This window comes from Temnothorax americanus, unplaced genomic scaffold, assembly GCF_048541705.1.
Source record: "Temnothorax americanus isolate GAGA-0224 unplaced genomic scaffold, ASM4854170v1 Scaffold31, whole genome shotgun sequence".
Lineage (NCBI taxonomy): Eukaryota > Metazoa > Arthropoda > Insecta > Hymenoptera > Formicidae > Temnothorax > Temnothorax americanus.
In genome coordinates, this window is record NW_027509453.1 from 1,958,975 (window position 1) to 1,985,979 (window position 27,005).

Here is a 27,005-nt window from a genome sequence, read left to right on the forward strand (position 1 = left end):
AAAAGAGAAAAGGTGAACCGTGCAAGAAATTCAGCCAAAAAGGCCTCAGGGTACAAACGGTTTTGTAAATGAGACTTTCAAATGCTTAATAATTCAAAAACTAATCTTGACTAATCATAAAAAGTTAATAAAGTTTGAAACTTATTTTATCAGAGATACAAGAACTACGATCATGTCGCAAATTCAAATTAAATCTCGCGGGTTTCTTTATCGCACAGCGCACTCCTATAGGCCGGTATTCAAATCGGTTCTATAGGCGCTCGTAAACGGATCGCATGAAAAATGTCTGCCGAGTTTCGAAGCACACAGACAGAGGGCACATTGGTCGTGTGCATCGTGATCGTGGAAACAAATGGAGAGGCTGGGACAGGCTGGGAGAAGCGGCTCGGAGTTCCAATATTCCGAAGATTCGTGTTAATTAACAATAATTAATAATAAGAATAAATGCACGCGCGATAGAGTTTCATAAACGTTTCGAGATATAGTACAACAGGTCCGGAATCGCGAACATGGTGCGAAGCAGCGACAAGTAAGTGATACTCGTAGTTGAGGTTATGACACGCATTTCGCTTTCGTTATATCTCAGACTTGACGATCGAATAAATGTTGACGCAGGGACAGGCATCACCGGCGGAGATCGCGATCGAGATCAAGATCGAGGTCGGGCGAACCCGAGAAGAAACGACGGCGGTCCAGAAGCAGGGAGCGTGAGAGGGAGAGAGACAAGGGACGACATCGCGAGCGAAGGAGTCGTTCGCGAGATAGAGACAGAGAGAGGAGCGACAGAAGGGAGCGTTCCGAGAGGGACAGGGATCGCGAGAGAAAACGGTATACCCTTCTAAAAAGAGTTTCGGTAACCTTAATCTGAAACAATCGTTCGTGGGCGTTCTTCTCTGATCACAAATTTATGGATGATGTTTTCGACAATGGTTATAACAATAAAATAATTTATTGACATTGATTGTTCTCGGTATACTAGTGGAGACAGTAAAGAAAAGCGTCTTACAGGCTCGAAATCTTCACGCTCTGGCAAAGAACGATCCAACAGGTCTCGCTCACGCGATAGAAAGGATAAAGAAAAGGGGGACAATGAAGAATTGCCTTTCGATCACACAAAGTTAGACAAGGTAAGCCTTCAAAAATTACAGAAAGAAAAACAAGCGATGTAAATGTACCAATCCCTGGACACGTAACCCTATGGTGTGGACATTTTCATCATTTTAATCCTTAAATAAGTTATAACGCGAATTAAAATCAAGGAATCAAAGATAAAAATATTTGTTTTGTATTATATTTTTATCTTTAATTTTAATTCACGTTATATACTTATTTAAAAACTAAAGTGACAAAGGTATCCAGACATAGGTTAAGTGTTCCGCCATTGGTACATTTACTTTACACGATAATTGAATATTACAGGAGGAGGAGCAAAAGAGACTGGAATTGGAAATGCAAAAGAGAAGGGAGAGGATAGAAAGATGGCGCGCAGAAAGGAAGAAGAAAGAGCTGGAAGCAACCAAAAAAGACGGTAAGACATCTATTTTGGCAAATCTTCAGCTACCCATGAAAAAGTGGTCCCTTGAGGATGATAGTGACGAAGAGACTCCTGTGGTACAGAATAACAAGGAGGCAAAAGAAGAAGGTGTAAAGGAAGAAATTGAGGAAGTAAAGGAAGAGGTGAAAGATGACGAGGAGGAGATTGATCCACTCGATGCTTTTATGGCAGAGGCAAGTATTGCTAGAATTACTATATTCAAGTTGATTTTATATATACTTACATCTAATTAATTTAATAGGTCCAAGAAGAAGTGAGAAAAGTGAATAAATTTGACAGTAAAGCTCCGAAAAGTGCCAACAATGGCACTAATTCTGCATCACAAAGCGGTGGCGTGGTCATTGTGACTGGAGTGGCTAAGAAAAAAGTACAGAAACAGAAGGGAGAATTGATTGAGCAAAATCAAGATGGATTGGAGTATTCCAGCGAAGAGGAGGGCGAGAATCTTCACGAGACCGCGGCCGGTATAGCAAACAAACAGAAGCGAGAATTAGCTAAAGTTGATCATGCTACGACAGATTATCAACCATTTCGAAAGTCCTTTTATGTCGAAGTACCTGAGATTGGTATGTCTATATACATATTTTTAAAGTATTTTTTTTCTATTGACGAATGAATAAATATATGTAATATACACTTGCAGCAAGAATGACACCAGAAGAAGTAGAAGCGTATAAGGAAGAATTAGAGGGCATTCGCGTGAAAGGTAAAGGTTGCCCAAAGCCTATCAAGTCCTGGGCGCAATGTGGCGTAACCAAGAAGGAATTGGAAGTATTGAAGAAACTCGGTTATGAGAAACCGACCCCCATTCAATGCCAAGCGATTCCGGCAATCATGTCTGGTCGCGATCTCATAGGTATAGCGAAAACTGGAAGCGGAAAAACGCTAGCTTTTCTTTTACCAATGTTTCGTCATATACTCGATCAACCACCGTTGGCCGATGGTGACGGACCGATCGCGTTAATCATGACACCAACTAGGGAATTGTGTATGCAAATCGGCAGGGATTCGAAGAAATTTACAAAATCCCTCGGTCTTTCACACGTGTGTGTTTACGGCGGAACCGGTATTTCCGAGCAAATAGCAGAGCTTAAGAGAGGGGCTGAAATCATTGTATGCACACCGGGAAGGATGATCGACATGCTTGCTGCTAATAGTGGACGTGTTACCAATTTACGTCGAGTAACATATGTAGTGCTTGATGAAGCCGACAGGATGTTTGATATGGGTTTTGAACCGCAGGTGATGCGTATTATGGAGAATGTGAGACCAGATAGACAGACGGTGCTATTTAGCGCAACGTTTCCGCGACAAATGGAGGCGTTAGCCAGGAGAATACTCACGAGACCGGTCGAAGTACAGGTCGGTGGACGTTCTGTCGTCTGCAAGGATGTCGAGCAGCATGTGGTTGTCCTCGAGGAAGACCAAAAGTTCTACAAGTTACTTGAAATCCTCGGACATTATCAAGACAAAGGCTCCACCATTATATTCGTAGACAAGCAAGAGAACGCAGATACGTTACTCAAGGATCTTATGAAAGCTTCGTATTCCTGCATGTCTCTTCACGGCGGTATAGACCAATGCGATCGAGATTCAACCATATTGGACTTCAAAGCGGGACGAACAAAATTGCTCGTGGCTACGTCCGTCGCTGCTAGAGGCTTGGATGTCAAGCATTTGGTGTTAGTCATTAATTACGATTGTCCGAATCACTATGAAGATTACGTGCACAGATGTGGTCGAACTGGTCGGGCCGGAAATAAAGGGTAAGTCGAACCTTTTACAATACAGTTTTTTACGATATAAAGTATTTTTTTATTTCAAATTTACGGTATGTTTTCTTTTCAGATACGCGTACACCTTTATTACGTCAGAGCAAGAACGTTACGCCGGCGATATTTTGCGTGCGTATGAGTTAGCGGGTGTACCCGTTCCAGAACCTTTGCGCCAATTGTGGGAAGGTTACAAAGCCCGTCAAGCCGCGGATGGAAAGAAGGTTCATACTGGAGGTGGTTTCAGTGGCAAAGGATTTAAGTTTGACGAATCGGAGGCTGCTTTGGCGAACGAGAAGAAGAAATTCCAAAAAGCAGCCTTGGGACTGCAAGATTCTGACGATGAGGACATAGAAAACGATATCGATCAACAGATCGAGAGTATGCTAGCGCCTAAGCGAACCGTTCGTGAAATAGCTAAGCCAAGCGCGACCAGTATTACAGTGCCCGGTCAACCGATACCTAGTGCCACCGATAAGCTTGAATTGGCCAGAAGATTGGCATCGAAGATAAACATTGCGAAGAATCTGGGCGCCGAGGCGAAAGGCGCTACTCAACAAGCAGCAGAAGCTATACTCAAGGGTGCAGGACCTACAAATCTTATTACGGTAAAATTCTAATTTTTGGTTCTAATGTTACCGCAATAATTTTACGATATTAAACAATTTTTTTTTCCTTTACACAGGCAAAGACGGTTGCGGAACAATTGGCGGCGAAGCTGAACACTAAATTGAATTATCAGCCGCGCGAGGAAGATCTCGTGGAAAGCGACGTGGAAACGGGCGAGCAAACATTCCGCAAATACGAAGAGGAGCTCGAGATCAACGACTTCCCGCAACAAGCGAGATGGCGAGTTACGAGTAAGGAGGCTCTTGCTCAGATCTCAGAATATTCTGAGGCGGGTCTGACAGTGAGAGGAACTTACATCGCGCCTGGGAAGACGCCACCGGAAGGCGAAAGGAAATTATACCTGGCAATAGAATCGACGAGCGAGTTAGCAGTGAGCAAGGCCAAAGCGGAAGTGTCTCGACTCATCAAGGAAGAACTCATCAAACTGCAAGCGTCTGGCGCTCACACCGCGTCACGAGGTCGATACAAAGTTTTATAAAGTTTTGGGATCATTTTAATGATGTGCCGTAAGGATATCATGCATACGCGAATGTATATGATAAAAGTTTAGAAATTTATTATACATGCAAATATAATGTGCTTGTTTTTAACAAACAGTACAATAACAAAATATACTTAACGACTGTGAGAGCATTATTTATATCATTGGCACAAACCACTGTGGGCAATCCAAGTTTTCGCACGTTTATAAATAAAATGCGAGCACCCACATTGTCCCCTTAACGAGTTCTATTGTATTAATTTATCTATACGAAATAAAAATTCGAATAAACGCTCAGCAGCGTAAATCCACATCTAGACAGTATACGCCAAAAAAATCATACATTCGTAGCAGTTGCATTCTTAATCAAATCCTAAGTTAACTTTCCTATCGATAGAAGAAATTAATAACAAAGAATAAGATTTATTTCTTTGAGAGAATGACGCATTCTTAATCAAATCCCAGGTTATTTTTTTCTATCGATAAGAAATTAATAACTAAGAGAATTAAATTTATTTCTTTGATTTCTTTGAATGACGCATTCTTAATCAAATCCTATGTTAATTTTTCCTATCGATAAGAAATTAATAACAAAGAGAATAAGATTTATTTCTTTGAATGACCCTCTGAGCTTTTGCATAAAAATCACATTTGTGAACACACAATATACTAATGATATATATAAAACTTAAGTTTACGGTGTCTTTATTTATAATTTATGAGCACAGTTCTCGATTACCCGCGACGACATTACGGATTACGCGCGCAGGAAATCCTTTATTTTTGTACATCCAGTCATTATATACTCTTTCCTCTTTGGCAATATTAATTGATAACTAAAAATACATTCTGCTGTACGATATTAGAAGGCACTAGAAGAATCACAGACGAGACACGCTGTAGACATTCGTCGCCGCGAATGACATCGCGATTATAGGTAAAGAAATACTTTCAGCACCAAGAACGAACCAGAAAACAAGATTAATCGCTCATAGCTGCAACTGATCGTCCCTTGACGATAATGAATCTCGGATAATTCACGCGATCAGTTAAAATGTATCTTTAAATACTGGACAGAATAAGCGATGCATCTCATTTTCCTTTTGGCGTGATCATAATTTAGGATAAAACGTTTAGCAAGAAGATGGTAACGATAATCGTCGCGAACCAAGCACGAATTTTCATGGCACTAGAAACGTAACTGTGGGCTATCTCGGCTCTGGTCAGCGAACCCAAAGGTACTTCTGCTGCGATCCGAGGACTCCTCTCCGAAATCCTGGTAACAAGCTTTTCTGTTTCTGTCACGCAAGCTCGTAATTGCAGCGCCGACAACTTCTTGGTAACCGGTTGTACAACGATGAAGATATCGCGATCCGGTGTCATCATGCCACGAACAGCGCATTGTGCTACTTGCAGCTGGCGACCTAGAGCGACCAGGAGAGCCTCTAAAGTGACGGAGTCCTTGTCAGTTTCCTCGTCCATCATATAATAGATCCTGTCCAACTATAAGCGAAGAAATGAATGTTCAAAAAAGATTAACTGAGTCCAAAAGTCAAAAGTTTATATAAATTAATCACTATTGTGATTTACAAAAACATGTGCATCCCAAAACAACGCAAACATCTAAAAAATAATTCGAAAATCTGAAAGACATATGTACCTGTTTCTTCGAGTAGAACAATCTTGCCGCTCCTCCGCAGACAGGACAACAAGCTCCGGGAGGGGTGACCCCGATACAATACGGTTTCTCCAAGGCTGGACACTGCACGGCGTCGCTGCAACGAGGTCTCGCCTGATCTCCTATGAGACCGACGGCGACGCAAGGACCTTGATAGTCCACGACGGTTCTTTCAGCCCAAGCCGCGCATTCGTTAGCGTAGACCTCGCCGTTGATGCCGCACACCGGACCACGAAAACTGCACCCCTTCAGACAAGGTCCTCTATAACTCAAGGTGGCTGCAGCTCGGATCATCGCGCATACGGAGGGATACTGGCGATTCTCCCGATCGCAGACCGGTCCACTGGACTCGTCGCGGGGATTGCAGTCTATCGGCACACACTCGTATTGCCGACACGGTTTATGCAAACGCGACAGGCAGACCCTGGGTCTACGGACGCACTTCTCCGAGCTGTCGCAGGGATTGGGCATACAGGGATCCCTACTGGAACAGCTGCCGAATTCCACCTCGGTGGCCGACAGCTCGGCGCACTTCGCTAGGCAGGCGGACGCGAAGGTAAAGCCCAGTCTGCCGCAAACCGGAACGTAATGAGCCGGACAGTCGCAAGGCAAAGACGGCGTTCGCAGCTCGCCACAGCTTCTCTTGGAGCACGTGAACTCGCCCTCGAAACAGTGACAGGGATTGCACTCGAGGTAGAAGTTGGCTTTGTGTTGGATGAACCGGTCGTGCACCCAGCAGGATTTGAAGTTGAAGCAGTTGAGGGTACGGCACTTCTCCAGGCCACGCGTCGTGCACTGACAAATCTTCAAGCAACCCTGCTGATCGAATCGCGGGATTTGGATCCAGGATCCGACCGGTACCAACTGCTTCGACATCTCGCCGAGGGAACAAGCCGGCACGCAACGATAGATCTTGGCGCCATTCGGTTGGAGCATGCAGAGCTGGCCCTGTGGGCAAGGATTCCGCTTGCAGGGCGTCGTGATGTCCTCATCGGGATGAATCACAGTCTCGTCGTCCTGCGGATCGTCTAGGAACGGCCGTAACGAGACGCACGGCGCGTCCGGTCTTCCCGGCGACAGCTTGGCGCACAAGGTAGCCGCTGTGTGAGGTCCGGTAATCGCGCTCCAGTCCACGCAGCTCGCCATCAGCTCCAAACAATCCTCGCGGCAGAGCCGCGTCTCGTGGATTCTCGTCTCGCAAGGTCGCAACTGCAGAAGACAGGCTGCCGCGCGTAGAGTCTCTGCCGGGCAGGAAGCGGCGGCGCGCACGGGCACACCTAATCCGCGAATAATGCCTCCTCTGGACCAATGATCAGCCTCCCATTTGGCCGCCTCGTCGGCCGCATTCGTGCATGTTCTAGCAAGAAATTAAATATTCGATTACGACAAGCGCAAGTTTCTAAAGAGACTTTTATCAACGTTACTAATTGGAGTTGATTTTGATGCTCAAATTCTGAAACTCCTAAGCTTGAGCTTACTATTGATACGTCGAGACCTTAGTCACATTCACGATTCATACCTAAACAAAGTCGTAGGTCTGTCGTTAAACCGCGCACAATAAGACAATCCGGAGCAGCCCATTTCGCAGGAGTCATCCGCGTCTTCGAGACACCTCCTCAGTTCACCCTCTAAACTGGACGAGAGGCACAGTGCGTCCAGTTGTAGCCATGCGGTCTCCCAGTCTGCCTGGAAGGCCCGCCAGCACAAACTCTGGCAGGAGGACCTCGTCGCCTTCGTGCAACATGCCAGTTTGCCGGCGTCCAAGGGTAACCGCGCCGGCTTCGTCGAGCCCGATTTCAGCAAGCAGCTCCACATCGGCGACTGTGGTAACACGGGACTGCACTTCTCCGCCAGGGCGTCCATGATCTCCTGGTCGGTCGTCGCGGTGTGGAGAGTTCTGCGACACGTGTCCAGGCACGTTGGAGTCGTCGCTTCCTCACAACAGTGCAAATCTGCAGAGATATTATAGAATTAGCTAAATTCTATGACATAGATAAATCAAATAATCAATCGTTTGCTGATGTCAGTCGATAAACAATTATTGCTACAATTATTGAACTCAAATTCGATAATTAATGCGCCTACTCTCCATAGAGTCACGATTTTTTATCAAATGTTAACTAACGTTGCTTCGGATCCTCAGCATGCTTCACTTCGGCTACGCCCTTCAGACACTTGGGAACCTGATGGAAACAACCCTTGCTGCTGTACAGCTTCAAGCTAGATTGCTTGCCGGGCTTGTAAAAGATATCCTTGCAGATAGCCCTGCACGTATCATTGGAAACGTTGTTGCAGCATCGTTCGGCTTCCTCGCGCTTTTCCAGACAAAAGAAAAACTCGGGCTCGTCGCTCGGTCGGCAGGATTCGTTCAGATCGTTTGTGGAACCGGACAGGGCGCAGGTCGTGCGACATGTTGGATTCTGAGCGAGACGGCAGCATCCTCGACCCGTCCAATTCTCGTTCCTCTTGAGCTCTGTAGAATTAAAATAACTCGATATTTTTGCGGTAACATTTGTTGCACACTTGGATACCCAGAACGCTTACCATTTAACGTCGTGTTCACGCAGGACCAAAAATCCAACTGAAAAAAAAAAGATTCGAGCGTGAGAGATGATGGTTGCAAAAAAAGAGAAAAAAAAGAAAGAAAGGAAATGATGAAGAAAGTAAAGTGGCACAATCGAGCGACCGCGAGTCCCGAGATCATCTTTCATAAAATCGTCACCGCAAAATAAAAAAAAAAAACGTGGATCGCGTTACAAACATCCTAAATCGTTTAAGGCGCCCATTGTCGAGAGGCTTCCGATCCAGATCTGAGCTGAATAAAGAGAAGCGAGTGTCGATCGCGTGGGATCGAGTTTTAGAAATAAAAATCGTGTGGCAACTCACCAGCTCCGTGGAACAGAACTCCAGTAGACGTTGAGTGGCGTTTTCTCTCGCTTCGATCTCGGCACCCAGGACTACCAGGGATATCTGTACAAAAATTGCGACAAAATTACCTCAACAAAAAGACGCGAATTGCGATAGAATTACAAAGAAAGGTCATAGCACGAATAAAATTTATTTCAGAACAACACCGTCTCGGAGATTTAAAATTACTTCGCAGGAAAGAATATAAATAATGGTAATAAAGTAGCGACAGAGAAGAAACTTATTGCATAAATGTGTAAATTATTCCGACGAGTTTGGATTTCGAGGCGTTAACTTTAATGTTTGCCTCGGCTGACTCGAATCGAGCGTCGAGGACTTCCCAAATTCGAAATGCAGCGCGGCGCATTAGCGGCTATTAAAAATCAAGGACACGAATGCAGCGCGCGGGCCCCGCGATTTCCTGTTGCCCGTCACTGAATGACAATCGTCCTCGGGGGCTCGGGGGCCAGATATCGCTCTCGCGCGTTTCGTCCTCATCTCGGATTCAATCGATGTCCTCCGCGAGGACACGCCGGATCCACTCGGTATGTCCATCACGGTCAAAAGAGTTACGACCATCCATCAACATGCGGTGGCTCTCGACGGGCCCTGGCGATAGACACAGTCAAAGGTCACACTCGACCGCGGAACGTAAATCATCGATCACTCCTTCGTATATTTTTTTCGAATAGCAATTTTTTAAATTAATTTGCAGTTTCGTCCAAGACGACAAATCGTATATTTTTATTAAAATAACAGTGCGTACAGGAAAAAAAGAAGTCAAATCAAAACTTATATACTCGTGTATAAGCAACAATCTACAATCCTCTTATAAGAATTTCAATTTTTATTTCAACTTTTGTTTTTGGTTGTGAACTATATAAAATGACTTTATTCAAGCAAGTTTTCTTGGCTTATAATTTAACGCAATATAATCTCATTTCAAGATTACATATTCATTCGTATATATATACGAGTTTTCTGTGTACGTTACAAGCTATGTTAAACGCGCGTATGTGTTTGTGATGGCATTTTTATTAATTTCTCCACTAAAGAAAACTTTATTTTATAATTTAGTAATCCGGCCATATTTCCAGAATATTTCTAAGTTAGGGTATTATAAATGTTAGAGGTAAAAGTGATGTGGAGCTGAGAAAACGTACGACGTATACGTATTTCCGTCGCGGTATATTCTGGGAGGTATGCGCAGCCGGATCACGTTGCCATCTTGAAAGGGTGCATTTTCCACACTGGCAAATTTTTCGCGGCGGTTTTAACGCCGAGAAATATGTTGGTGGTGAAAAATTTCTATTTTATGCTGAACATAAACGTGTGAAGTTCACAATGCTCGAATAATGATAAACGATAAAGTGACACGAGTGACGAAAAATAAAAAATATCACCGTTTCTCCGTTTTTTATATCGCAATTGAAACTGACATAGAAAATACTATCGTTCGCAAAAATCTAAAATGAACTACTTTGAAGCTCATATATCTCGGACCAGATAAATCAGACCTCGACTGCCTCCGAGCGAAAGCCGAGATCAAAAGATACCGAAAATAGAGCCGCGAGCTTTCATAATTTGCTCCGTGCTCTCATTTGCCGAACTCCCGAACGATGGCAAGCGACTGTGAGGTGTCGACTAATTAAATCGGTAGTCATCTGCAGTTCTCTCCGATACAACGAACAACTGTATGCAACGAACAACTCAGCTTTTGTATAGATTAAAAATAGTGTCGGTGTGTTTTTGGAGTTATCTTTCTGACATATAATACAAAATTTTCTACATTAACCAACAAAAGAAAATATACGATATAATTTATTTAACATATATAATTAAATATATAAGTAATAATATATAATTAAATAAAATATAATTATTAGAAAAAAAACTAATTCGGCAAAACTGTATTTCCTAACGTGAAGCAGCAACGAAAATACTGCTGACCCGGATAAGAAGAAAAAAAAACGCCCACGTGTTCCCGCGACGAAGAAGCGTCTTTCCTGTCCATCTCAAGAATAACTTGTCACATATATCAGAGCTTCCGTCACGATTTCCGGTTATTTCGTTGCTAAATGGCCAAGAAGGAAGCGCTCATCAGTAGTCAGGCAAGACGATCCGAAGAAACAGCTTTCTCCAAAGTTTTTCTGCACCTCGCGTTATATCGTGTCTCACATTTCAATCGAGCGATAACGTCGCAGGGAACACTGAGAAATGTAAAACGCCCAGAACCGCGAGAAATTATGTCGAAGTCTTTTGTAAAAAAAAAAAAAACCGCTGGATATCTTTGTAATTTTTACAACCAAATTTATCCCTCATTTCAGATTCAAGACTTTGAAGGATAATGATATCGCGAATAAATTCACATCGCGACCTCCGCAGCAATAAAATATCCTCTATGGACGAGATCCTCCATGTGTGCGCCATTCCGTAATCAGAAATCAGCAAAAGGTTACTCGAAGTACGTCTCCCTCCCGCCCTCCGAATAAACTGCATGGGGACACGATATCATTGATAACGCCCGGTACGTTCACCGTGTTCAACGCGTCAATTCGTAATATTTGCGTATGAATGAGCCCGCGGGGCGCCCCGGGCTCTCGCGTAAATCTCGCAGCGGCCCCCCCCCCCCGGTGTCTCCGATATTATCTCCGAAGAGGAGGCTCCCGCAGTCACCTCTAAAGAAGCTGCAGCCGAGGCGCACCCCACGTCGCGATACCCTCATCGAAGGAAGCAACGAGGTTATCCTTCTCTCTCCTCTCGTCTTTTTTTCCACCTATCCATTTCCACTCTTTTTCTCTCTCTTTCTCTCTCCTTATCGTTCCGTTTTTATTTCCCGGATCCTAATATATCCGTGGACACGACATATTTCGTGTCCTTTATCGTCCCGGGTTCGGCCCACGGATATTTATCAACCGCGCGATATCGCATTCGAATGATTATGCCGTTGAGATTGTCTTTTTGACATTCCCACGGGGTTCTTCCTTTCTCCGGGCATAATTAATAGATTGTACTCCGCGGCGTGGGGCCACGGCTAATTTCTTATCGCGGCGAAAAAGGCGTGTATCTTTATACAATCTCGAATATTAATTTTACAAGCGATTTTAGATTTCGAATCGCTCGGTGTTTTGCTCCCAGCCGTTTACTTTCAATTTTATCATGTAGTATAATCAATCAAGCGGACTGAACTTAGCTTAATTACATTTATCTTTGGAATGCGAAAATTTCAAGAAATTTTCTCTTAAGGGTCTCTTAAGGGGATCCTAAAGTGAAGGCTGAACTTCCTCGACGTCGGTAATGTCAACATTTCTAATCCTGTTTTCTATTGTCATATATCTATATCTGTCCTTGTCTAACGAGAGGCATCTGTCCTTGTTTCGCGTGCTGCGCCATCTCTCGCTACACGCAATGTCAACCTGAACGTGCTTTTACACATATAAAAGTTTATTTAAACTAATCTTTTTTCTAGGCTTTCAATCTTAGATCTAATTCTGTCTTCAACCGACTTTTACCTAACAGTATATTTTGATAGATCATGGCATACTTTCTTTGTAAACTTTTTGAATTTTTGCAATATCTTCAAAATTGAAGAAAATATAGTACACGAAAATGTGCGTGACGTCATAATGTTGTTGCGAAATCTTTTGAAGTTGCCGTCATCAAAGAAACTTTAGAAAGCTATAACTTTCTCAAATTTGGGTTTTTTTTTTAATTCAAAGAGTACTAAAAATCGGCTTAGATTCTCTACATTAATTATGGATACCGCTTAATAAAAAAATTTTACTTGAGAACCCAATTGCACGATATTGTTCTTAAATGTTGTCCCTAGGTCATGCCGGTCTAATTTTGTGGATATTTATTGTGGAATATTTGTACAAAGCAAATATTGTCGTCACGTATACCAAAAATTAACAAAAATATTAATTTTTTCTCGTTTTCGATATAAATTCGATCACCATGACCTAGATTTTGATGCGTACTTTAATTCTAGACAAGAATTTTGCATTTCTATAAAGCCAACTAAAAGATTAGTGCTAAGAAAAAAAGCCGGTATTACAGACGGCTTTAGGATCCCCTTAAAGAAGCGATGCGAGAGTGCAGTATGATGTACTTGTTTAAAATGCATACCTTGGAGCACACATTCCGGCAGGATCCAGCAGCCAGCGAGCAACAGGACATCTCTGCAACAGAAGGACGGATATTAGCTTCGTGCGTCAAGAGAACAGATGGAAACTATATAGCCCGATAAACCTCGGTCACGCTCGAGAACCTTTCCTCCACTTTTCCGCCGACACGAAACAGACGCGTGTCCTGCATTACGTCAGCACAAGAGGGACAGAGAGGAAGAGAAAGGATCCGTTTTCAAGGGTTTACACGGGGGCACGTAGTGTCAAAACTCTGGCCCCCCGGGGGACCTCACATATAGTTGAAATTCGGAGATTCCAATTTACAAAAACAAAAATCAAAGATCGCGTACATACATCCTTATTTAATTTATTTAATTTATTTATCTATAAAAAAAACATGTTTTATTCTCATCTGTACAAAATTACAAAAAATTATTTTTGCTGTCTTTTTTCACATTTTTGAACGCAATAATTTACATTTATCACTGCGATAACGTTATTATAACGGCGAAACGATTATATTTGCAATAACGTTTTTTTAACAGAACGTAAAATGAAATGGGACAGAAGTCGAGACGATTGTCGCGGGCGTTTCTCGTCGGTGGTCTTAAATATTAAAGCTTCCGTTCCATCTAACTGCAGTGGCGTGCAGTCGAGAAGCATTCCGTGTGTCCCCTTTCTTCCCAGCGTCTTCAATTATTAAACGACCGGGGGGGAAATTGTCTGGTACGTTACTTGGATCGAACAATCGAATAAGATATCCTGTCCTTCGAGAGTCTACTTTTATATTTAACGACGAACTTTTGAGCTCGTCTCAAGAGAAAGACTGATTTTCGAGTTTCAAGCCAATCGCCGGTGGACAGTTTGTTGTCCTTACAACGCAACGCCTCGATTGTGACGTAATTATGTACCAGAGAATTATGGACCGGAACGCGCGTTTATTCCTATTTCTATGTATATTTCTGACGTGAATGGCTGTCAACGGCTCCTCCCAACGTGTCGCGTTTGACGTGAAAGATCTTTAACGACTTTACGCGGGGTTAACATGCGGGTTCGATCAAAGTGACTCGTGTGAAAGGGGGGGCTTTTTGAATGGCGACTGAAATCGTAAGGGCCGCCGTGGCGGCCGCGCCGACACGTATGCACTGCGTTACAATGAAGCTAATAGATACCAATTAAGAGCAAATTGTTGTTCTCTCCCTTTCTCGCGCTTCATTTCGAAGAATCGTTCGATTCCGGTTATGTATGTATATACACAAACGTAGAGCGCATTTCTTACGATCAATCGACCCATAATCTCCGGTGAAAATAAAGTGAAACCTACAAAACCTTCTACAAATATTACTCGAAGTATTCGTAAAGTTATAGCACGCGCAAGATCATCTGAATTTCACGACACTTATACAAGGAATTATGATTACGGCCGTATTGTCGGAAATGATGGGGGATATCAGTCGCGCGCCGGGGATCGTTTGCATTCCTGGAGCAAACAGGAGGGTGCTCAAGAGTCCCGAGGAACGTTCTCCTATTACAGAATAAATTATATACGAATGTTTGGCTAGATATCGGTTTCGGTTCACCGACACCTGGCACTTATCCGTTTGTCACCGAGTTATTCACGCGTCCGTTCCTGAAATATATCGGCGATGACTTGTGTGGAATCATATTCTCCGCTCTCAACGCGGGTTACCATTATAGATCGTGAAAACTTGCCACACTCTTCGACTCTTCGGTTTATCGCCGTGACTTCGACCGCACGCGGGAATTTTTATTCGATTTCATTTTCTTTTATTCCGTTCTTTTTTTCTTTGTTCTTTTACTCATTACGCATGTGAGTGCATTCGCAACCACCTCGGCCGTCGTAAAAACTCGCGCAGGTCGTTTAAGACGGGCCTTTAATCGAATCGTTGCCACAAGGGACCTTGGCGTTTCCACGGCACGTGAAATTCGCGGCCGGCGCGGCGACGCGACAAGTGCGTCTCGCGCCTTTAAACGCGGCGTTTTGTGGCTCCTGTTGCGGACGACACAAAAATAGCCGGGCGTCGTTCGCGGCCATCCGGCGTTTACACCGATCTAAACTGTGGGGCCCCCTTCACTTTATCCTACCACGTATACGCGCTACCCGAGAAGCCGAAATGTTCGTGACTTTGACGAGAAACATCGGATCGACGAATGCAATTCAAATCGTGCCATTTATGAATGCGGAACGTTTTATTTTCCGGAGACGCCGCATTAGAATTTATCCGAGGAAAAAAGAGCGCAAAACGAGAGAAAATATTCCAACTTCTCGAAGAGAACGGTAAAAGATGAAATTGTATAATTAACGATAACGTAATAATAGGGGAGAGAAATCGGCGACGACAGTGGGGTATGCCGAGAAGTGACAAGCAGCGCTTATAATAAAGTAGACCATTTAATTTGACTAATATATAAGATTCCACCGAGAGGGACCGGTGACATTTTAAACGCCATTAATGCGCTTGATGAAGCTTGAAGGAGCTCGGTCTCGCAGTCCGTCGTCTCTCTCTGACATTAGCATAACAAAAATAGGAGAAACGACAATATAATACTCTCGCGACAATACTCGCGAATCCTCCCGAGAACGATCGCGCGCGCGTTCATCTCGCGTGTGGATTACACGTTGCGCGGATCATATAAACCGTGCCCCCAGGGACGTGTTGTAAATTTAATTCGACGTTTTCTCTCGCGGCTTTGTTTCTCGCTTTTCTCTTCTTTGTTTTTCAAACGTCACGTCGAACGCGCCTAATGGCACACTCGCCGCGGCCGCCGATGCCCCGTGCCGATAATGACAGATTTCATCTGCAGTAAATCCGTCAGCGCGCCGTAATCCGCGAAACGGCGCGTCTAAATTTACACGCGGTGCATAATATATGATTTTGCGTAGCAGCTCCTGAGCCAGTCTCTAACGGGAATCGAGAAGATAATATTGCTAAGACCGTCGAGCATGAACCACCTTGACCGTCCGTCTAATTAAGTCGCGATCGTGATTGACGTCAATAATGCATCGCGATATCTATGCAACATAAATCATTTATCAGTATCAGTATATGTCGTTAATGTCCTGCGTGCTCGGTCCGCATCCTGTGTCCGCTCGGGCGATCGGTATGTCGGTACATGCGTGCCGAGACAATAAGCGTGTCTTCACGCGCGTAATTTACGGCGAATCGACGTATAGCTTCGCCGCGAATCCTTCTCGGAACGAGGCGAGCGCGTTTCCTCGACGAATTTAAAACGAGCGACCCGAGGTGACGTCGATCGACGGGAATGTGTCGTGCAACATTCGTTCCCTCGCGCGCACTGTCCGACTCCGCACGTATACCGATGTATACACGACCCGCAGGCCGCCGCCGTTGCATACTTACTTATACACGGTCGCATAACTGCACTCGCAGCTCGCAGCTGCGTCTTTCGGCTGCGACATCATCGGCGTCATCTCGTGTAACAAAACAAAAAAAAACTCCGCGCAATTCTCCCACACTCCTGTCAGCGGATATGACTGTACTTATGCGCACGCTGACTCCAGAAAGCCAGTAAAAACTCTTCGCGCGTATTATAGAAAAAAAAATATTCTTGATTTGAATATCTTTAGTTTCAACATGGGAATCTTGAAATGAGATTATGTTGCATTAACGAAGAAAATTTGCTCGAATGAAATATTTTATATAATTCAACCAAGAAAAAAATTGAAATTTTTAATAAGAAGATTATAACGGATTGTTGCGTATATAAGTTGTAATTTAATACTTCTTTTTTTCTGTGCAAGATCGCAATGAACGCCGATAAAATTCCTTTTTCGACGCACCACACAGTTTCAAGTGCTCGTTTCTCTGCAAATAGGGATTCCAAAGAAAAAAATCTTTCTCCAGTTGCGTAAGAAAATATAATTGAGACGAGCCGAGAGGAATTTATTACCGCGGAATTAAATGCTTAATCTCTTCGCGACATAAGTGAAAGGACTGGGGGTTTGAAAATATAAATATTCTTCTCAAATAAAAGACATCTCGTCCATTGTCGATCTGGCTGCTGGCACTCATTAATCGTGCGATAATCAATTCTCGCGAAGCCTATACCTTTTCGCAATCTGCCGGCCATTATCGGCGATTACGAACGCGCCGCGTCGTTATTCGCAAATACAGGCGCGATAATCCTCGTGCGAAGGCATAATTAGATGCTGCCGACAGGCGAACGATGCGCGCACGTAGAGTCGGAGGGGAATTGTACTATACATAATTAATACAGTCATCAAACTCGCGCCCAGTGCGCTTTATGGCGCGAAGAAGAGAGAAAGAGAAGGAGGAAATCGACAAGGGATCGGCGGGAAGGGGGCACGGGGGGAGATAAAGAGAAGGGAATCGAGATACGTGTCTCTCGACATGTTTTTATCCAGCGTGAAGCTGTCACTGGGGTTTTACGTGTTTATTTATCTCTCCTCTCGCGCGCGGTATACGCCACGAGCGGGTATATATCGACGGAGGTTTTCATGTAAGTAATCTTCATGATGGAGAGTCTTTCGGAGACTTCTGGCAGTCCTTCTCTCTTTTAACCCCTTCGTTTGTTCTCTCTCTTTCTCTCTGTCTCTCGAGATCTGTTGCTTCCTTCTTTTTTCTCCCCGGCAAAAAGTTCGCGACAACCGGTCCTCCGAAGAACACCATCGGATGTTGCCGTAGAATAATCCACAAAAAGTCCCTCGGTATCTCCCTAATTACGATCTATGTCTCTAACGTAACGAGAGCGATCTGTCTTTTGAAATTGATATAACCATCACAATCCTATTATCCTTCCGATCAATTGAGTTTTTAATGTATCGCCAGATTGCATTTGTATATATATATATTCGATTTATATCATTTGAAAATATAAAACTACATTATACACAAAGCTTATATTTCACTGTACTAATACAATTATCACGAATGTGACTTTCTTCATCTTCGTCAGCGTTTTACTTAATAATATATGTATAATAGTGCGTAATATCGTTTTGTGTTTCTTCACTGTAATTATATCAATCTACAAATCTTGGATATTTCTTCCCCGCGATTGTGACTGTCGGAAACGCTACTACACGACGGGACAAATCGATGGAAGTTCTCCACGCTCCGAAGAAAGCGTTTATACATGCTCGCCCAAGCCGCCTTCTCCTTTCGTACATTCGCTTCGTCATGCGTCCCCGACGATCTCGCTGCCTTCTTCCTCTTTCCCGTCTTTATCTCCATATTTACATCATCGTTTAGCGGATAATCATTATTATGGCTCATCATTGCCGTTTATTATTTTCTATTACGTGAACAGAATGAGACATCGCGCGGTGTTCACCGACGCTTTCGACTGCGTTTTATTGTCGGAATCGTCGAGAGGAGGTCCGCTCGTAAAAAAAGAAACCGGAGAAAAGGAAATGAGAAAAAAGAACCCCTTCCAGAGAGATTTAACAGATTTCGATCAACCAAATTACTACAACGCACGTGTCTCCCAGAATTTCTGAATGCGTACCACCGATTTAATTGCCATTGAGCGTGATATACGTACAATGACATGAAAATTAATTATCGATTCGGTACGCGGGTGACGACGCAGGAAATTTCGAAACTTACGAAACTCCTGCTCCAAAGATACGCAACGGCATTAAAATTTAAACCGTATAAATAATTTTCAGATCTTTCGAAACCGCGCACATCAGTTATATATAAAATGTAAATTTGGATATTTATTCACAATAATGGAATAACGACAGTTCCGTTTTGCGCGCGTAAAACTCGTATAATTAACATTCGCGATATCAACGATCGTGCACCAGTTTCAGGAAATTAATATGTATTTTTTTAAACGAAGGTTCTCGCTCAGCTTTTGAAAGTGCATTAGAAGTATAATGGCTCATTGAGTGCCATTGAGTCGCGGAACTCCCCCACAGATCCGCGTGGTATTAGAACTACTTGGAAAACGTACGAGCCGACGCATAATAATGCATTGACGGTCCAACGAGGGCGTATCGGAGGCGGCGATGAGCGGATGTTAATGGTTAATTAAGGGTATCGATCTCGGATCGGCGATCGAGAGAGTGCGGCTGTGGGTGCGCGTACTCGTATACATTATGCATATTATACTCTTGCTTGCGTAAGTCGCCGCTCCAATTTCCAGTCGCGGCGAGAGACACGCGCGAAATTACACGCTCGGCGTTGGCGTTGTCGAGAGCGACGGGGGATTTTACGCGCCTAGAACCGGCGTCAAAATTTACACCCGGGAATCGTTACGATCGACACTCTCGCCGGCATTGAAAGGCGCGAATTACGTGCGTATACGCGCGATAAATTGCCAATTATCCCGCCGTTTTTTTACGCGAATCCTGTAAAACGACCACCGGCTTCCCTTACGCCCATTTATCAATTAATCAATTCCGAGTGGACATCGTTATACGATCGCGAGCGATCTCCCATCGCGATTAAGTCGCTAAAAAGTCGCGATGGCTGTTTTCCCGTCAAATAATTTGTGCAATTATTTATGCGAACGCGCGAAAATTGTATTCTCGCACGATAATAATGTAACGACTGACTATTAGACCATAATCGTCGGCAAAAGAAAGAGAGAGAGAAAATCATATGAAATTTTACTGATGTAGATCAGATTCTGTTCAACGTTCGATTTCTTTCATCTCCAATATATACGACGGAGGTGTCGTGTCCGTATATCATTAAGTTAGAATAATTACGTAACGCCACGGGGACCATATAATCATTGACGCGCGTGCTGTGTAACTATAAATCAAGCGGCAAATTTTGTAATACGCGCGTGCCAGCGGATTACGTACATTTCCCAGTCGTGTAAAATAAATTGCTTCTGCGTGCCTGCGCCCGTCAAAACCGACGCGTAACGTGTTAATCATTTGCGACACATGGATGCAATTCGCGTTCTATGTAAATCGCACTCGCGTCGTCGGTGATGTCTATTACGGCGCTGTTTACACCCCGGTATCGCGCTCGATGCGAATGGAAGAACTGTGAATGATGAATGGAAGATCTAATCGCCGTTGATTTATGAGAACGACCCAATAATGCTGTGATATTTTCATAGCGCACGTATTGCACCAAGCTTTAAATTACAGTCCGATAAAAATTAAATTCAAAGCTGGAAATAAAGATAGAACTCGATATTAAAATAAAATTCCAACCTGTGTAAATGGAACGAAGAATTAGTTTCTCTCCTCACATATTCGATACTTGGACGTAGTGAATCTTTGATTTTATAGAGCCTGCATATATGTAGGTTTTTTTCTTAGACAATAGTCCACCACGTAGATAGTCCGCGTTGTTTTCCGCGTTGTTTTCCGCATTGCGTATTGATAAGTGCACGATTGCAAACGAGCAGCGAGCGAGCGGGAGAATCGCGACGCGTTATCATCTTTTGGCTCTCGTATGTGGATATTACGCTGCCTCGCTTATGCGTATGTTTCCTCTCTTTTCTCTTATTATACGTACGCGCAAATACGCCTCCGAGCCGGGCCGAAGGTGGAGAGACCGGGGACCGTTAACGACACCTTGTTCACACAAACGTATACGTGCACGTGCACGTGTAAATTTCAGAAAAGATTAAAAGGATCAGAGATATGGAGAAACGGCGAGAAAGAGAGAGAGAGAAAATGCGCCGTCGTGGAAAATAAGGAGCGCTTCATCTCGATAAAACAAATACTCCCGACGGGGAGTCTGCGACCCGCGATTGCGCTCGATTTACGATTATCGGGGACAAAATGCGAAGAGGCGCGTAATATCGTTAACATTATGTTATCTCGCGCTAGCTCGCATATATCGGTGATAATTGCGACTGTGCGGGCAAGCGAGAGTGTTTTCTTTCTTAAATATTAAATATTCCAAGATTGCTCCTTTTAATGTCAAAGAAACTCGCAAGATCTCTCTTTCCCCTGTATACAAACGTGTCTCAATTAGTCTCGCTATTCTCAATATTCCTTATTTCGTTCGAGATGAGTCGACTCGTACGCATCGTGGTAACTGTGATGCAAATCAGAAGTCCAGTCTCGATTGTCTCACATTATAAAAAAAAAATTTAACTATTTTAATTGTCGACTGGAAGAATTCTAACGGGATAACCGAGGGGATAACTGTGTCGCGGAAGGAAGCGAAGCTTTTTGCCGCGCGACGATCCGTGAGAACTCGAGACGCTCGGTTCAAATCGCGATAAAAAAGCTCTTCCCCGAGTGGCCCGCTCGCTCGTTCCCCGGCCACGGGGAGGAGTTTTCAAGCGGCGAACGAGGCGAGACATTAAAAATCGCCATGCGGGCGGCGGGGTGCGCAGGCACGAAAAAAATCAGCGCGACGAAGGGATCGGAGAGCAGGAGAGATCGGAGAAGCGCGGCGGTGCCCCGTGCGCACATGTGGCGGGAAGTTGTCGCTGATATCTTCTTGCCGTACGTCGTACGATGCCTACGATGACGAACACTCGCCGGAGGAATGGGTTCAATGAATCTGTCCCGGGGCTCGTATTTTTGCGCGCCGCGCAGAAGCGCCGTTAAACGCGCGACATCGCGCCGACCGATCTTAAAAATAATCGGTGGTTCATCTGGCGATGCGATAAGGCATCGCCACCCTAAAATAGCGGCTCTCGTAATCCTTCTATTTACAAAAAAAAATCTTTGGCGGGATCAATTGATTTCAGTGCAAACGTCAATAATTTTACATTACTTTCAATGGACACGCATTAAGCATTTTTCAAACTTTAAAAACTTTGTTACTAAATATTTAAATTATTACAGTTTCTATATATATCAGCAGATTCTCCAATTAAAATTTCCAATTGTATAATTCGTCGAGAACGCGCGTGAGAAATGATAGAGCAGCGCATCTTAGAATGAAGATGAATTAAAATTAGGAGTTTATAGCACACAGGAAAAAAAGAAGGGTCAAATCAAAATTTATATACTCGTATGTACGCAACAATCTATAATCTTCTTATAAAAATTTCAACTTTTTTTTCTTGAACTATATAAAGTTTCGTTCGATTATATAAACAATTTCATTCACACACACACACAAGCAAGTGTTCTCCGTTTAATGCAACATAATCTCACTTCAAGATTGTTGCATATATGTATAATATGAATATATATATAAGTGTTGATTTGCAACTTCTTTTTTTTCTGTGCAGAGGGAATGAATCGTTATTAGTCCTCTTTAATTCATTTATTGAATTTATTCAATCTGGAATTCGACTTTACTTAATTTTAACTCACTCGTTCATTCGTATCAGAAAAATAAATTCATCGTCCATTCAATCTATCCCACGATTCGCCTGTCTCCTTATAAATTCCGTGCAGAAGAAAGATGAAAGATTGTTTACCTTGCGCGGCGTCGAGGAAGGGATTCCCGGCGACGGGCGCGAAGATCGTCGCGATCGCTGTTATCATCAGCATCATCGAGCAGCGCATTTTCGATGCGTGCGCACCATGCGAAGCGCACCCTTCTCTCGAATCCCTGCGCAACGATACGCGCGTTCACCTCATCTCACCACCGTACGCACGTGTGTTTCGCCGTGAGAGAACAGAGAGGAAAAAAAGAGGAAAGACGCGAAAGAGAAAAAGAAGAAAAGGAAGGAAGGAGGAGAGGAAAAGAGGAGAAGATGTCAGGTAGCCTCTCGGACACGAAGGAGTCACATGTCGAGACGAGACGCGCGTGGCACTCGCACGGGACCGAGAGGTGCGCACTCGAACGCGGCTCGCGAGCGACTGACTCTGAGCTTTTCGTGGCACTTACGAGCCACGAGTCGAGCTTTTTACTTGAGTGAGTGGGTGAGAGGAAGAAACGAGGAGCAGTGCCGCGGCTCCCCGAGTATCGGAGGGGAGCCCCGGCCCCGGGAACGACGAAGGCGGGCGAGAGAAAGAGAGAGAGTTAAAGAGAGGCGAGAGAGTGGGACAGCGCGAGAGGAATTGCGTGTGTGGGTGGGAAGAGACGCGTGGCGCGCACGGCTGTCACGCGGGGCAACCCGCTATTGTGACATCTTCGACCATATACCCACACGGTACGGTACCCCGCCGTATTTTTTTTTTCTTTTCCATTCTTTCCTCTTCCCCGTCGCCTCTCGACCGCGCGGCGAGTTCTCGTGGCGAGTTTCTTTGTTACGCGCGCAAGTAGCGAAATCCGGTGATGCGAGCGAGAGAGAAAGAGAGAAAGAGTAAAGGAGAGCGTAATGGACCACTTGACCGTGCATTCGTTCTCCGGCTGCGGTTATCTCCTGCTCGAGTACTTATCCGTCTCCGAGCCGAGAGCACGCAGGTCACAGACGAAAATCAGTCCGCTCCCATAAATCTGTCGCCGCGGCCCATTTGCCTTGTAGCGCGCTTCGAGTGTTTCGTATTCCAAGAAGAGGGAAAGCCGATAACCCGGGGACGGGGTAACTTCCGCTGATAACGCCGCGATACGACGTACGAAGTAAAATCCGTAATATATTTCCGATATACGCCCGTATACCCGATACGCTCGCGAGCCGGCGATCGACACGCGTGACATTTTGTACAAATAATCCTCGTGTTTATAGAGGGGGACATTTCGTCCGTCGTGCTCGCTCCAAACGCTAGAAACAGATACTTTAGGGAGATAAGATTAGACCCGGCATTACTCACGATCGTATCTAGAAATAGGATTATTAATCAATCAAAAAAGTTCACGTTGCACGGTTTTACGCGCGGCAAACGGCTCAATTAAATGTCGGGGATTCTGTCCAAGTGCATAGCCCGAATTTTTCTACGCTTCGTGATTTATTAACGCGGCCGGAGACTCGACCGCGCGGAGGGCGATCCATTTTTTATCGATGCCTCGTCCGGGTGTCCGAAAACACGTTCGCCATCGTCTTCGGATATTTGATTGACTGATCGGAGAGCGGATTCTCTCGGAGCGGCCGTAATTTATTAATTTATTCCGCCGATAAATCGCCTTCAATCCGGCGCACGTGGGTAGCGAACGGACCGGTCCTTAGTATCCTTCTCTTCCTCGCTCCCCTTTTAATCTTGTCTCTCTCCTTTTCTCCCTCCCCCTTGCATTCTGTCCCTTTAAAAGGGGGGAGGCCGTTATATTCTACTACATGTAAATAACGGCAGCGCGGTGTGTCATTTGCGTGCGTTGCACAATTGGCGGGTGTTATGCAAAAATGTGTTAAACCACTAATTTGAAGGAAATTAAGTTTAAAATGCACAGTTACATTCCGCTGACCCAGCTACGAGTACCGCACTTTTTTTTTTCATCAACTTAATACTGTCCGATCGATTCACGTAACAGAAACATTTTTTGTAGCGAGATTTATTTATGCTTGTATACCGAATGTTTCTTGGTACCGGACTCGATTATACTCCAACATTTTTCTCGCCGTCCGTCATCCTCTTTGGGATTCAGAGACGATAATATAAATGCAGTCTCAACGTCTGTTCTCGACATCTAGCAGTCACGTAAAGCAAACGCACGACCGGTTACGCGATCGAAGCTCTCCCAAGACACGTCCGCTACTATGTTAATCGCGCATGATCGTATAAATATTCAAACGTCGCTGCTGGACCGCAGCTCGAGCGGACCTCCGACGTGCTACCGGTGTGGGGCTACCTTATCTGAGTATCCACGCTACTGTCGCGCATAGATAATTAACAACGACAAGTAACGACGCACAAATCAGTCATCTCGCTCGCGGCGATCGGCGATTGGTACGCGTAAGAATGTATGTCCTCCGGCAATGTCCGCTCTCGAAATCGAATGATTAAATTAGCCGCGAGAGCTCATTCGTCAAACTGAAAATTACTGTCGGTGACTTGTTTACCGAAATTACGCGGTACATAAATAATTAATTATTTAATGATGGCTTTCAGGTCTCAATTGAATTTGTTCTGTTTTCGATGTGCTCGCTCAAAGTTTGCCCGGGTTCATCGAAATTCCATCGATTCGCGTTTACGTTATCGCTCGCTAGAGACATTCGAGGAAAGATGCGGGGATGCATCTCAATTATTCGGCGAGATGAGAGAGAGAGAGAGAGAGCGTCTTACCAAAAATCCGTTTGCGAATGCCAATTCCGGGGAAACCAGTTTTGCCGATCGCCGAACGGCGAACGCGATCGGAGAGTCGCCGCAAATGCATACCGGTTCAACCTCGTCGAACGAGGATACCATAAGGATCTTTATTCTGCGCGGGAGGATGCAGCTAATTTGCGAAGCGAGACCGCGATATTTAACTCTGGCGTCGCTCACGAACCTCTCGTCGCGACTTCGACGCTAACGAGAGGTTTGCGCACACGTCGCGTCGGTGCAATTTTACGTTTCCTTTCCGCTTCTGTATTCCCGTAACTTTACGCGAAACAGCGGGGAATGTCATTAATTAATTGCGCGTGAAATAAAATAATTAAAGAAATAGATCATTTTCGCGCCTTATTTGTTGTTAATCAGCCTAGATTTGTTGTTAATATTTAATATTGTAATACAATGAAATTTTATTACAATATTAGATTTTCGTTTTCTCGTCACATCCATTTAGCCTGTCTATTCATTCTCCTTTAGACAAACATTCTCGATGTCGTTCTTTGTATATATCGGAACGTTCTAATACCGGGAACACAGCCCGGCAATCGCCGGACTTCGCCGGACTCGATTTAACTCGCTCAAGTACTCGGAATGGTTATTAATTATCTTCGTGCAGACGCATCGGCTAATTGGACGGCGTCGTATGCATCTACCGGGCGAGACGAGCGAGACGTAAATTTGGATTCATCCTGAATCAATGAAAGAAAGTCATCGTCGCCAATTGTCGCGTAATTTTTCTCTTGCTCGCCAACTAAATAATAAAGTCCGTCTCTAAAGGGACCGTTAGATAAAAAAATGTTTTATTGAAATAAAAATCGTAAAAATGTTACTGTCAAGGGTAAGCGAGAGATAGAATAAATGTTGAAAAATACGTAAGAATAGAAGATTAAAGAACATTAGAAATGTGATGTGCATAATGTGCATATTATGCAAATACATTGTACACTGTTAAATTCGCAGTGTCAAATTTAAGTCATTTGTATATAGGTCGCCACTACTCCTACTCCATAAACTTAATTAAAACAATATTAGTTTTATTAAATTTCAACATATGGCAGTTAAAAATAACAAAATTTTATTTAACTCAAGGTTTTTTATCCTTTAATATTTAACAGTATAATATATTTATTATAACTCAAGATCACGTTATTATTCGGAAATCTTATAACATAAAATTGAGAGGGTATTCGATTTGGAAGAAAATTGGATTCGTTGTCAGATAAATTCCCCGTCGGGATCTATTTGTTACGAGGGAAAAGAGGGGGCGACTGACCAGAGGCGAAGAGGGTAAACGGTTCGTCGAACGTCGGTATCTCGCGACGCGTCGCGGTCGGCGTCGTCGACTGCATGTCGATGAAGCGACGAACGGGCGTCGCTGCACCGTGAGAAATCGAATTCCATCGCGCGCGAATGTGTCGCGGTCGCGTGCGGAATCCCGATGCGTCGCGACGCATCCCCGGCCGTTTGTGCGAAGTCGCGCCGCGAAAGATAATAAGCGGGCGACGCGCCAACCATCCGTCCGAGACGTGGAGACTGTAAATGCGACAACGAGGAGACACAATCGCGTCGCGTTCTGCTATTTGGATAATGCCGGGCCTCGCCGCGGCCCTTTTCTTACGCGCCGACCTGTCATTACGAGTTCGAGCATGGAAAGACAATACGACGACAATCAGAGAAATTGGAACGCGCGACAATGAGCGCGCCGGTTGAAATGCGCGCGCGTTATCCCGTTACAATTGTCTTTCTATTTAGAAAGTATTCGGGAAAAGTGTCACGTAC

General features: G+C 44.2%; 2 protein-coding genes across 4 annotated transcripts; one reads left to right on the forward strand and one right to left on the reverse strand.

The window, feature by feature from the left end:
• The first annotated feature begins 327 nt into the window (after window positions 1–327).
• On the forward strand, window positions 328–4,735 carry Prp5 (pre-mRNA processing factor 5). Of its 3 annotated transcripts, XM_077412701.1 has the most exons (8): window positions 328–529; window positions 616–828; window positions 980–1,127; window positions 1,420–1,728; window positions 1,797–2,121; window positions 2,199–3,321; window positions 3,404–3,935; window positions 4,013–4,735. In XM_077412701.1, exons 1-8 carry the CDS (start codon window positions 510–512, stop codon window positions 4,433–4,435), a joined length of 3,093 nt encoding a protein of 1,030 aa, XP_077268827.1. In that variant the 5' UTR covers window positions 328–509; the 3' UTR covers window positions 4,436–4,735. The 3 variants fall into 3 exon arrangements, with proteins under 3 accessions (XP_077268827.1, XP_077268828.1, XP_077268829.1); XM_077412702.1 differs by lacking the exons at window positions 328–529; window positions 616–828 and adding an exon at window positions 893–929 and having other exon boundaries at window positions 1,009–1,127; XM_077412703.1 differs by lacking the exons at window positions 328–529; window positions 616–828; window positions 980–1,127 and having other exon boundaries at window positions 1,505–1,528; window positions 1,618–1,728.
• Window positions 4,490–22,911, reverse strand: Reck (reversion-inducing-cysteine-rich protein with kazal motifs). The gene is made up of 8 exons (XM_077412704.1): window positions 22,514–22,911; window positions 13,152–13,204; window positions 9,003–9,086; window positions 8,661–8,697; window positions 8,242–8,589; window positions 7,636–8,068; window positions 6,099–7,473; window positions 4,490–5,941 (listed from the first exon to the last, which is right to left on the reverse strand). The coding sequence occupies exons 1-8, from the start codon at window positions 22,599–22,601 to the stop codon at window positions 5,558–5,560; spliced, it is 2,802 nt and encodes a 933-aa protein (XP_077268830.1). The 5' UTR covers window positions 22,602–22,911; the 3' UTR covers window positions 4,490–5,557.
• Between the last annotated feature and the right edge of the window lie 4,094 nt (window positions 22,912–27,005).

Excerpts from the sequence above, each read along its gene's own strand:
- Reck (XM_077412704.1), bottom strand. The coding sequence starts at position 22,601 with ATGCGCTGCTCGATGATGCTGATGATAACAGCGATCGCGACGATCTTC. Across the intron at positions 9,087-13,151 it reads GCCGGAATGTGTGCTCCAAG|ATATCCCTGGTAGTCCTGGG; the intron begins GTATGCATTTTA and ends ATTTTTGTACAG. Across the intron at positions 5,942-6,098 it reads TGTTCTACTCGAAGAAACAG|TTGGACAGGATCTATTATAT; the intron begins GTACATATGTCT and ends CTTCGCTTATAG.
- Prp5 (XM_077412701.1), top strand. The coding sequence starts at position 510 with ATGGTGCGAAGCAGCGACAA. Across the intron at positions 1,729-1,796 it reads TCGATGCTTTTATGGCAGAG|GTCCAAGAAGAAGTGAGAAA; the intron begins GCAAGTATTGCT and ends TTAATTTAATAG. Across the intron at positions 3,936-4,012 it reads GACCTACAAATCTTATTACG|GCAAAGACGGTTGCGGAACA; the intron begins GTAAAATTCTAA and ends TCCTTTACACAG.